The 12,931-nt window shown below is 41.1% G+C and overlaps 1 protein-coding gene across 8 annotated transcripts in view; it reads right to left on the reverse strand.

The window, feature by feature from the left end:
• prex2 (phosphatidylinositol-3,4,5-trisphosphate-dependent Rac exchange factor 2) overlaps nucleotides 1-12,931 on the reverse strand; it is a 351,801-nt gene that overhangs the window by 146,665 nt on the left and 192,205 nt on the right. For all 8 annotated transcript variants that reach the window (XM_069921298.1, XM_069921299.1, XM_069921297.1 and 5 more), the window contains 2 exons: nucleotides 8,651-8,736; nucleotides 5,224-5,360 (listed from right to left, as the gene is read on the reverse strand). In XM_069921298.1, coding sequence (XP_069777399.1) covers nucleotides 5,224-5,360; nucleotides 8,651-8,736 — 223 coding nt within the window. The remainder of the gene's footprint in view (nucleotides 1-5,223; nucleotides 5,361-8,650; nucleotides 8,737-12,931) is intronic.

Below are 12,931 nucleotides of genomic sequence, written 5' to 3' on the forward strand. Positions count from 1 at the left end.
ACCTTCAATTCCATGACCATTCAAATATTTATCTATTGCCACCATAAATAAATATGATGTCCTTAGGGCAGAAAATTCCAAAAATTCACTACTTGTTGACAGAAGAAATTACTACACACTTCAATTTTAAATGATCAGACCCTTACTTTATAGCTATGCCCCCTTAATTGTGACTCTTGCACAAGTGAAAAATATCTCAACATCTACCCTTTCAATCCCCATGAGGATCTGATGTGTTCAACAAAGGTTACTCCTCATTCTTCTAAACTCCAAGGAATACAGATATTAACTGTCTAGCTTCACTTGATAAGTTAGACTAGCCTGGTGAATTTCATTTGGACTGCCTTCAATGCAACCATATTCCTTTTTTACTTAAGAGGGCCCAAACTGAACAATATTCCAGGTATGGCCTTTTTGACTCCAACTATAACAAAACATCCTCATCCTAAAATTCCAACCCCTTCATAATTAGGCCACATACTATTTCAGGGAAGAGTGAGGTTATCCACTTCATTAAGGAATGAAAAAGTAGATGGTTATCTAAGATTCAAGAGTCCTTTATTGTCATGTCATAGTACAAAACGTAATATTACACAAAATTACCTTCTGTCTGCCATAAGGCACACAAAGAGTTGCCGTTAGTGTCACTCGGTGTCCCTTACAGTATGAGATAAAGAAACAAAAGAAAGTTCCTTCAGAGTCACTGAATCCCCTCCAGCACTCCCATAGTTGCACAGACTCCTGTTCAATCCACCTGCAACCTGAGCTCCAGATCCAATTCTCCAACGCAATCAGGAAGGCTTCAGCACCTGAGGCCCTCTGGGAGCCCTTCTTGTCTTCATCACTCTCTTAAATTCCGGCTCCAATTCCTGGTTGCCATGAGCCACACTCCAGCAGCCCACAGCCTGTGTGGGTGCCCCGACCACAAGTCACTCACAACTTATGTGGGTCCCTCAGCCGTTAAGACCCTCACCGGTCTTCTGCTGTGGTTACTGTTGTGTATGCACTCACATAATTAAGACTCGGAGACATGCAGCTTTCTCATCCTTTACTTCTATTAGACTAACCTGGCTACTGACGCACAGGGTTTTTTATATATATGGAAGGGTGACATCATGACGTAGGTGTCATAATGTGCAGCAGAGGGTGGGCTTATACCCAATACTCTTCCCCCCCGCCCACTCCGTGTGATAAATGCTGACTGGGCCCCTTTGAACTAATAAAATTACATTGGGCCCAGGACTACACGTGAGGATTAGAATACATCTCATGAGTAATTATAATTATAAAAGGGGAAGTATTTAATAATAATTAAGTCACATAGTCCTTAAAGCATTCAGGTGGTCTTCTTTCTCTTTTGGACCACCTCAGCATGGTTTGTTGTGCCGGCCTTTGCTCGGGACCCATAGATACTCGGGTTGGCTGTCGAGTTGGCGGTGACTGCCTGCCTTTGCTGACCTTCAGTGGCGACTGCCCGTCTTCACTGCCCTCCTGGCTGCGTGTCTCAGTTACTGGATTCTTCACTGGACTGGTCGGTTCTGCGATTGTCTCTGCCCCCCTACCTCACTCGATCTGACAGGTGGGATGGTTGGGGCAGGCCACAGCAGGTCTGGTTCCACCTCCTCCAGTTCATGAAGCACTTCATGGACCTTAGTGTCAGTCAATACTCGTAAACGTTCAATGTGTCACTTGCACAATCTGTCCCCCACTAGAACAGAGATTGAGCAGAGCTCAATGTTTGTAACATAACTCCTACCACTGATGGGTCTTTATGCTGTCTATAATCTTGTACCAGAACTCTCTTGCCCACTTCCAATCTTCCAGGTGAGGTCTGTAGCAATGCTGGTTTTTTTTTTGCAATTGGAGACCCAGATTTGGAAGAACTGCGGACAGCCTGGTCCGCAGGTTGCGGCCAAATATTAGGTCTGCTGGGGTGCGTTTTGTGGTAGAATGTGGTGTGTTTCTGCATCCAACTAGGAAATCTGTGATTTTGTGTGTCCAGGAGGTATTTAGGAATTTAATTGTTTTTATTGCTTTTTTGAATGTTCGTACAAAGCATTCTGCCTCCTCATTAGTACTTGGGTGATAAGGCTGCGGACAAAATATGTCTGATATTGTTGTCACGCATAAATTTTTTAAAATGTTCTGATGTATATTAGGGCTCATTGTCCATAACTAATTCATGAGGAAATCCATAAGGGGCAAAGATAGTTCGTAGACAGTCAATTGTAGGATCTGCTTTGGTATTTTTCAGCTGTGAAGTGTGCGTCTTTTGCTATTAGGAAAGTCTCAACCATGAATGGTTCAGCGAAGTCTACATTGAATCCGATGCTGGGGTTTGGATGGCCATTTTCATGGGTTAGCTTCGGCTTGCGGCATTTTTGGCTGCATTGACTAACATACTTTGCATTCTCTTACTATTGTTTCAATGTCTCTGTCTATGGAGGGCCACCAGACATGCATCCAGGCCAGTGCCTTCATTTGAACCATTCCTGGATGGTTGTGGTGTAGTTCTGATAACATGGTAGTTTGCCATTTGGTTGGAATAACTTTACAGGTGCCCCATAGTAAACAGTCTACTTCGACTGATAGTTCATGGCGGTGTGTGTGGTAAGGTTTTAGATCTTCTGGAATTACTTCAGATTTGGGCCACCCATTAAGGGTGAAGTATATGATCTTGCTTAATGTTGCCTCCTTTCGAGTTTCCAGTTCGATCATCTGGGCTGTAATGGGCAGATGTTGAAGTTGTTCTTGGTTGATGCTGTTGCCTCTTCTGTCCATTTAATAATTTCTTCTTGTTGTTCTGTCTTCCGTAGCAGCATGCATGATAAGGCTTCTGCATGGCTGTTGAGTGCTCCTGGTTTATGTTTTATATCATAGTTATACGCTGCTAGTAGCATGGCCCATCTTTGAATTCGGGCCATAGTTAATACTGGTATATCTTTGTGTGGCCCCAGGATTAAACCAAGATGCTTGTTGTCTGTGATCAGGGTGAATTTTTTTCCAGAAAGATATTGCTGGAATTTCCTTTTCACCAAAGATTTTTGCCAATCCTTCTTTTTTTAGTTGCATTCGCTTGTGGTTACTGTTTGTGAAGCATATACTACTGGTTGCTCACCTTTTTCTGTGATTTGGGATTGTACCGCTCCTAGTCCCACTGGTGAAGCATCCACGGCTAGTGTAACTTCTTTATTAGGAACATAGTGGATCAGTACCTTATTTGTTGATGTTAGTTTTTGTTTGCCTGGAAGTCAGTCTGAAGAAAACTGAGGTCCTCCATCAGCAAGCTCCCCACCATGACTACCAGCACCCCCACATCTCCATCGGGCACACAAAACTCAAAACAGTCAACCAGTTTACCTATCTCGGCTGCACCATTTCATCGGATGCAAGGATCGACAACAAGATAGACAACAGACTCACCAAGGCAAATAGCGCCTTTGGAAGACTACACAAAAGAGTCTGGAAAAACAACCAAATGAAAAACCTCACAAAGATAAGCATATACAGAGCCGTTGTCATACCCACACTCCTGTTCGGCTCCGAATCATGGGTCCTCTACCGGCACTACCTACGGCTCCTAGAACGCTTCCACCAGCGTTGTCTCCGCTCCATCCTCAACATCCATTGGAGCGCTTACACCCCTAACGTCGAAGTACTCGAGATGGCAGAGGTCGACAGCATCGAGTCCACGCTGCTGAAGATCCAGCTGCGCTGGATGGGTCACGTCTCCAGAATGGAGGACCATCGCCTTCCCAAGATCCTGTTATATGGCGAGCTCTCCACTGGCCACCGTGACAGAGGTGCACCAAAGAAAAGGTACAAGGACTGCCTAAAGAAATCTCTTGGTGCCTGCCACATTGACCACCGCCAGTGGGCTGATAACGCCTCAAACCGTGCATCTTGGCGCCTCACAGTTTGGCGGGCAGCAACCTCCTTTGAAGAAGACCGCAGAGCCCACCTCACTGACAAAAGGCAAAGGAGGAAAAACCCAACACCCAACCCCAACCAACCAATTTTCCCTTGCAACCGCTGCAATCGTGTCTGCCTGTCCCGCATCGGACTTGTCAGCCACAAACGAGCCTGCAGCTGTCGTGGACTTTTACCCCCTCCATAAATCTTCGTCCACGAAGCCAAGCCAAAGAAACCACTGAATATATGTTTGGATGTACTAGGACACGCCCCTTGCTAACTGTGCCTGAAGCTCCTCTCACTGACACCTGAATAAAGGTGACTGTGTCACAGTCCCCTCCTCAGTTCAGTGTCGACAACCAGCATGGACAGACATCATTCTGTTATGAATAAAAGCCTATCAGTTTCTAGTCTTTGAAGTTATTGATGGTTCATCAATTTTATTAACTACAGTTTTTTTGATAATGGAGCAGATCCTGAGGCAAAAAAAGCTGGAACTTGACCCATAATCACCCAACGCATCCAACAGCTTCGAACTCTGGCTGCATTGGTTCGAAGCATTCCTGCAGGCCTCCTCCAATATCATCCGATCAGAGGACGAAAAGCTGCAAGTGTTGAATTCCCAGGTCGGGCTCCTGGTATACTCATGATCAGGGACACCCAAATATACCCGGCAGCAATGGACATTCTGAAAAGTCAGTACTGGGGGAAGGTAAACAAGGTCTACATGAGGCACCTCCTGGCTACCTGTAATCAGCGATCCGGGGAAATCAAGTGCTGACTACCTTCGGGCCCTGCAAGCCCTTGGACAGGCGTGCGACTGAAAGGTTGTGATGGCCACAGTGAACACAGATGGCCTGATTAGAGATGCCTAAGTCGTGGCATAAGACCCAGTTACATCTGCCAGAGACTATTAAAGCAAGGTGAGCTCAATTTGCAGAAAGGTGGTTGAGTTAGCGGACCCTTTAGAGGTGGCCCTCCAAAATATGGATGAGTACTCTGCCTTGGAAGAAGACAATTTGAAATCAGGATATATTAGAAAAAGGGAAGTATTGTCTATATTTATGTATCCACAGAAAATCTTCCAGCTTATTTGGCCATCAAATGCAAGTTTTCTCTCAAAATCTTCTTTTTCCCATTTTTATTGTTTGTCGCTGGGTCCTAAAATCTTCAGTGCTCTGGCCCTCGACCAATCCCTACCATTTTTTGTACATTTGCCTTTGCTTGATTCAGATGTCTTATTTTCAAAACAAAGTTTAATTTTCAATAACTTCAGAGGTTTCCCAATGAACCAAAGAGTCAAATTTTTACCTGTGAAGGACGCTTGTATTTTCGACAGGCTGTGACGTGTGCTATCACACTTGCATGACTCTCCTTGCTGACATTGATCCCATTGACCTTGATGATGCATTGACCAGGATGAAGGCCAGCTCCTGCCGCCACAGTTCCTACACCACATAAAAATGGCATCAGAAAATTTGTTGTTCAGCATCAACTTTTTTCTCTCTCCTGGGCATCAGCAGTGAATGATGCAATATTTCACAATACTTTTGCCCTCATTATTTCTACAAGGTACATCATAATAAAACAGCAATAATGCTGGTTAAATATGGCAATTTAATGAATTGAAAATTGAAACATATTAATACTAGAACAGTTCACCTTTCACCTCCTATAAACATTATTCTATTCCACCTTATCATTTGATCAGTAAGAGTATGCAATGAGGCAGCATAGAGTTCAAAACTAAGCCACTTAGCATCAGATTTACAATTAAACAGATAGAACATAGAACACTACATCATACCACAGGCCATTCTGTCCTCAATGTTGTGGTGACACTTATATTCCTTTAAAAAAAAGGACCCTGTTACCTTCTATTTTTCTTCCATCCATTGCCTAAGAATCTCTTAAGTACCCCTAATGTTTCAGCTCCACCACCATCCCTGGCAAGGCATTCCAGGCACCCACAACTTCCTGCATAAAAATCTTACCCCTGATGTCTCCCCTCAACTTCCCTCCCTTAACTTTGTTCATATGTCCTCTAGTGTTTACTATTCCTGGCCTGGGAAACAGGTGCTAGCTGTCCACCCTCTCTATGCTTCTCATAATCTTGAAGACCTCTATTAAATCTCCTCTGATCCTTCTATGCTACAAAGAGAAAAAGTCCCAGCTTTGCTCACCTAGCTGCATAAGATTTAGTTTCCAATCCAGGTAACATTCTGGTAAATCTCCTCTGCACCCTCTACATAGCTTTCACATCCTTCATATAATGAGGTGAACAGAATTGAACACAATACTCTTTAAGTGTGGTCTTTGTAAGTTGCAACATGATCTCTCTACTCCTGAACTCAATCCCTCTCATTAATGAAGCCCAGCATCCCATAGACCTTCTTAACTATCCTATCAACCTGTGCGATGACTTTGGAGTTGGACCCTAAGGTCCCTCTGTTCATCCACACTCTTAAGTAAATGACCATTAACCCTGTACTCAGCCTTCTGGTTTGTCGTTCCAAAATGCATCACCTCACACTATCTGGATTAATTTTTGTGAGCATTGTAGTCATCGACCCAGCAGCTAAAAATACAGTACGGAGTGCAGAGTTCCAGAGAGAGAGGTCAGTCAGAACACAGGAAAGGCAACATTATTTGACAAGTGTGAGATCCCTAAATATTAAATGTGTAAATGCTTTCATCTCGTGAAGGAATTAATATTAAGAACCCTTCCACTTGGTGCTATACTCATTTGCATTCAAAGATTTTTGTCATCTGATGACACCTCTGCAGTCAGTTGAGATGATGTCACTAACGAACAGTTGCTACTTTATTTGCATGTGTATATTGCAGATGGCAGAATGTACTAGGCATCTCCATGGTGGCCTGGAAGATAATATAGTATGAAGGCTTTATTCCCATGCTTTTCTTCTGTGGTTGGCTACTGGACAATAGATGACATAAATCTGCCGTTTGCAGTGAAGGCAATGAAACAGAAATCCTAAAGGATTTGTTAATTTATTCATTTTTTATGAAAATTTTCCTCATTTTAGTTTTGTCATTCAAAAATCCCAAAGAAATACTTATTTTTGTTTAATACATTAAATCGATACTAACAGAAATTAATAATAATTATGAAATTACTAGAGAGTGAAAGATCAAACATGTGAAAATGGAGAATCACCCAACAAAACTAACCAATTCAAGGAATAAAATGGGCACGAAGTAATTTAAAAGAAAGCAAAAAATCTAAGTGCATACTGTTCCTGATGTCTTCTTGCACTAACAATGAATTTCAATGTGGTCAGTTTTTGTTGCGAGCAAGTCATAATTTTCATGTTTAAGAACTTTAAGACATATTGAAGTTGCATCTGCCAGCAATGGATCATATTTTGCCTCAAACTTCTTAAAACAGGACATGATCGATCGACTCATTTTTCAACCTCCACTGAATGCATGTGAACCTTCAACTTCATCAGGACTAAATTCCCTCAGACCTGATGAAGAATTTTGGCTTGAAACATTGGCATTCTTTGTCTCACTGATGCCACTTGATTCATTGAGTTCGTCTAGCAGATTGAGCTTGGCTTCCTGTTCCTCTATTGAATTAAATTCAGGTACAGCCAACAGCAAGTGAAGTTTGCGGAAAAATAGTCTGTCACTTGCTAGCAAAGTTCATGTTGTACATCTTTTCACAGAAACTCAGGATCAAAAAGATTGCTGTGCAATAAATATAAACAACTTCCAACATTCTTACATTGCCAAATCAGATTTACCAGCCATGGGCATATGCTACCAGGAGTTTACTCAGATCAAATTATGTTTTTCTTACTGAAAGACATCTATTGTGTGAAAATAAATCTCTATAAAAATAAATTAGGTTACATGTGCAAGTGGAGCCTCCACGTTGATGCAATCACAAAGAAGGCTACCAGCGGCTATACTTTGTGAAGTGACTGAGGAGATTTGGTATGTCACCGAAGACTCTCATAATCTTCTACAGGTATACCGTGGAGAGGATTCTGGCTGGTTGCATCATTGCCTGGTATGGAGGAGCCATCTCTCAGGACAAGAATAAACTCCAGAGGGCTGTTAATCAGCCTGCAACATCACAGGCACCAGTCTCGGCACCAGACTTCACTCCATTGAGGACATGAGGCGGTGTCTTAAAAAAGCAGTCTTGATTCTCAAAGACCCCCCACCACCCAGGCCATGCTCTCTTTACTCTGCTACCATCGGGGAAAAGATACAGGAGCCTAAAGACAAGCACTCAGTGGCAAAAGGACAGCTTCTTCCCCACTGCCATCAGATTCCTGATTAATCAATGAACCAAAGACACCGACTTGCTTTTCATGCACTATTATTTACATTTTTTGATAGTAATGTTGAAAGATGGTTATAAAATGTTTGCACTACAATGCTACCGCAGAACACCGGATTTCAGGACAATAAATTCTGACCCTGTGTTTTTGAAATGATAGTTTTCCATTGAAGGTTTCAAGATCAATAAAAATGTCAGTTGATTAGAGTGCAGCCATGGAACATAACATGCAAGCTTCAAAATTTCAATATTTGAAGGAGAAACATTCAATGCTATGCACGGCTGAGAGTTTGCACCAATGTGCAATGAAGGTGGTTGTAAACAGTAACTGAGAGTCCACCTTTCACTGGTCTCAGTCGACAGCTGTCAGCCAGGTGCTTGTAAGCAGCTGAAGATAAACACATCTGGCAAAATGCTTTTTACCTCTGCCAATAGCGTGGACAACTGACGGACCAAATCCTCGAATCTGAAATCCAAGGCCATCTGCAGAGTCTGGGATCTTTATTGTCCTGTCCAAAGAAAACCCACTTGCTCATTAATGCAATTTTGGGATAAACTAAATCAGTGGCTTTCAAACTTTTTCTTTCCACTCACATTCCCCTATGCCATAGTTGCTCTGTAAGGGATTATTTAAGGTGATATGTGAGTGGGGAGGAGGGGGAAAGAAAGGTTGAGAACAACTGCTCTGGACCCAATTGTTACTGAAACACTTTGCTTGAGAACAATTGTCATTGGCCCATTTCCTTTGGTGTTATGAAACCGTCAATGAGGTACTTTTAAAGCAGTGGTTTTCAATAACCTACAATTGCATTCTTTGGAAGTTCTAATGGTTCACCATCTGGTTCACCAAATGTGATTTGCCTCTAGCTTTAAACTCACCCAGGCTGCATTCCTACACTGTTTAAACTCAATTTCTACACTCCCTTAAACTCACTGTGGCCCCATTTTCTAAGCTTCCATTAAACTTGCTGGGGTCTCATTTCCCACATTCCCTTTAAATTCATCAGGACCCCATTTCCTACACTTCACTGAAACTCACTGAGTATCTATTTTCCTTGCTCCCTTTAAGTTCATTAGCACCTTGTTTCCCCATGTTCCTTGCAATTCATCAGAGCCTCTCTTTCCCACAATCCTTTGAAATTGACTGCAAGGTTTATTATACTATGTAATATCTTTTAAAAAAATTAAATGTGATGGGATAGCCAATAGTATAGAAAAGCTGCTAGTTTGACTTCATTGGTTCCAAGGATGTTGGATCATCAGTGTTTTATGGCATAGCAACACATTTACAATGAGAGAAGCATAAATAAAGATTGAGAGAAAGCTTTCACAGAATAGTATTGGAAGTAATCTTAGTCAAGTAATCAACAATACAATGTTTTATTAGCATAGGTGTTAAACTTAAAATGTTTAAATAAAATATACAGAAATGAAAGCCAACACGTTATATGGTGCGGACTAGAAAGGCCGACATGGCCTGTTTCCGCACCGTAAATGGTTATATGGTTAAATAAAAAAACAATGTATTAAGCTCCTAAAGTAAACATAGACTTGATGACTTGGTGCTGTGGAAAACAGGTTCTACTTTTTGCACTTTGCCTTGATCCTTCATTGAAAGATTCAATTATTAATAGAGAGATGAGTGAGGAGACAGAATGTAGAATTGAAATGATGACTCACAGATATTTACAAGTCACACATGTAGACGGATTTGATTGAATGCATACTAGATTTGTCCAATGAAAATGGGGACACAGTGAGCTGTGAATATGCTTGCAAAGAGTATGTGGCGTCGAGATCAATAATTTTGGAAAAGCTACTGTCAGATATTGCTGTCAGTTTGAGAATCCTGAAGATGACCAGTTGCAAAGAGGAGTGGCAAAACAGTGATCCACAGTATCTTACAATAATGAAAGAGTGATACAACTAGAAAAACGTGCTTGCTGGTAGAATCACACTGTTAATGTGGTGACAATTCATCTGGAAGGATAGAGTGATGTCATAATGGGGTAGCTGGTACAACTGCTGGCATGCAATTCTGTTGCCTTCTATCATCACCTATGTCAAATCTGTGACATCAAAGTTAAAAGTTCAGATTTATTGTCAGAGTCCACATATGGCATCACAAAAAAAATCATAAGATTCTTTTTCCTGTGGACCAGGAAGAATTTCTATTTATTGGTAGTGCAAAAAAAACTATATTCAAAAAAACATCCATACACAAAAGAGAGAAATGTAAACAAAGAAAAAATGTCAACAAACTGACAGTGCAATACAGAATAAAATAAATAATCAGGAATAAATAATGTGCAAAAGTCTCTGATTGAGTTTATCATTTAGGAGTCTGATGGTGGAGGGTTAACAACTGTTCCTGAACTTGGTGGTTATGAGCCTTGTGATACCTCTTTCCTGTTGTCAGGGGCAAGAACAGAGCATGTCTGGGTGGTGTTGGTCCTTGATGATTGTTGCTGCTCTCTGACGGCAGTGTTCCATGTAGATTTTCTCGGTGGTGTAGCTAGTTTTGCCTGTGATGTAATGAACTATACCCACTACCTTTTACGGGACTTTCCGCTCAGAGATATTGGCACCCACATACCAGGTGGTGATACAGCTGGTCAGCACACCTTCCTCTACATATCTGTAGAGGTTTGCCAAGGTTTTCAATGTCATGCCAAACCTATGCAAAATCCTGAGGAAGTAGAGGATGTGGATTCCTTCTGGGTGTTTTGGTTTCTTCCTACATTCTAAGATGTGCAGGTTTGTAAGTTAATTGGCTGTAATAAGTTGAATCCAGTGTGTAAGTGTATTCTAGAATCTGGGGGCAGTTGCTCAAAGTGAGAGGAGAGTAAAAATAAAGTTAGTGTATGATGACTTTAAATGGGTCAGTGCTCAATAGATCGGCTGATGGACCTGTTTCTGTGCCATTTGTCTTAATGTTTCATTGGTCCAAGAGATTTGATAGGAAATACCATATGATTAAGATTGAAACTGGAAATTCTGGAGACACTATGATTGTGGAGCAATGTACAAAGTGCTGGAGAAACTCAACAGCTCATGCAGCATCAAAAGAAAGCAAAACGTAATCAATTTTTCGGTCCTGAGCCCAGCAGATAATTAGGAAGCTATTTTTACACAGGACAATCTGCATGCTTGGATGGCAAAGTGAGAGTCCGTGGACTTGTTTTAAATATTAGGAGAGAAGCGAATGCCAGAAAAAAAGAGAAAATTCAACACAAGGATTCTATCACAGAATGCAATCATTTAACTAGTATTTCCTTTAAAACAGTTTCTCGCAATCCAGCTTCCCAAATTTACTGTTCAATATCATATATTCAAAAGTTGAACACTTTTATATTCCTTTCATTCATAAATCTGGCAATATTTTTGTCATATTATGGCCCCTTTACTAAGTATCCCTAATTATTAACTAAAGTCTGAGGCAAACGTTTTTTATCCACACTGTATCTGCAGCACATACTATCTCTACGCTCAGCAAGAGGAAAATATGAGTATTTTCCCCCCCCATCCCCACCCCTTCCAGGGACCACAGCACATTTAAGGTGGGCCACAGACTGAAATCAGGAAATATTTTTTAATAGAGTCAGTAGGAAAGAAGTAAGGAAGAAACCAACCAAACATGGCTGCTTCACAAGGAAGGGGGCCCAAGTCCTAAAGGGGCAATATTCCAATCAATATGTGGAATGAATTGATACACATGGTTGTGGAGAACAAGTCTTTTGGTATATTAAAGCAGAGGTTGATAGATTCTTGATCACCAAGGGTGCCAAGGATTACAGATCAAAAGTAAGGAAATGGAGTTGAGAGGAAAAATAAATCAACCATGAATGGAGAGCAAACTTGATGGGCTGAATGGCCTAATTCTGCTCCTATGTCTTGTGGATTTATTGGGTATGCTCACATTTCAATGACGTTAAATCGAAGAATGGAAGCAGAAGGGGCATGTACATGTTCATAGACACTGAATTGTAAAGTATCTCTTGCTTAAGACTGCACAGAAATAAAATTAAATCATAATTCAACTAAGATAATCAAACTTATAGTCTATGTACTCACGTTGTACACATGTTCATTAAAAATAAAAGCTTCTCTCATTTTCTATTTCAAACAAATTAATGCTACTGAAAAGGTAACGTTTTTCATCAATGAAATAATAGGTTTCTGACATGATAGAGTGAGAAGGATGAAAGGGGGAGAGGAGACATTGCTCGACAGGAAATATCACAGCTATTCTCAGACAGGACAGATTAAAGGGCTCACCTAATGAGGATATATGGGTGGAACTGAGGAACGTGAAACGTATGAAGACAGCGAGAAATGGCAGAGAAAATATGAATAAAGACAGTAGACAGCTTCAGAAGTCATAAAGTTGTGATAGTCGGTGATATCTTTCCACATATTGACTGGGACTCCTAAACTGTGAGAGGGCTAGATGGATTAGAGTTTGTCAATTGTGTTCAGAAAAGTTTTCTAAATTATTACAACTTGAGAGAGTGCAATAGTGGATGTCCTATTAAGGAATGAGGTGATAAAAGTATGTGTAGGTGAATACTTTGGGTCCAGTGATCATAATGATATAAGTTTCAAGATCCTTGAGGATAAGGACAGGTCCTCAGGTTGATATTCTAAATTGGAGAAAGGCCAATTTTGAGGAAATGAGTAAGGATGTAGAAAACAGATCGGATA

The sequence above is a fragment of the Narcine bancroftii genome, chromosome 2 (assembly GCF_036971445.1).
Source record: "Narcine bancroftii isolate sNarBan1 chromosome 2, sNarBan1.hap1, whole genome shotgun sequence".
Classification (NCBI taxonomy): Eukaryota; Metazoa; Chordata; class Chondrichthyes; order Torpediniformes; family Narcinidae; genus Narcine; species Narcine bancroftii.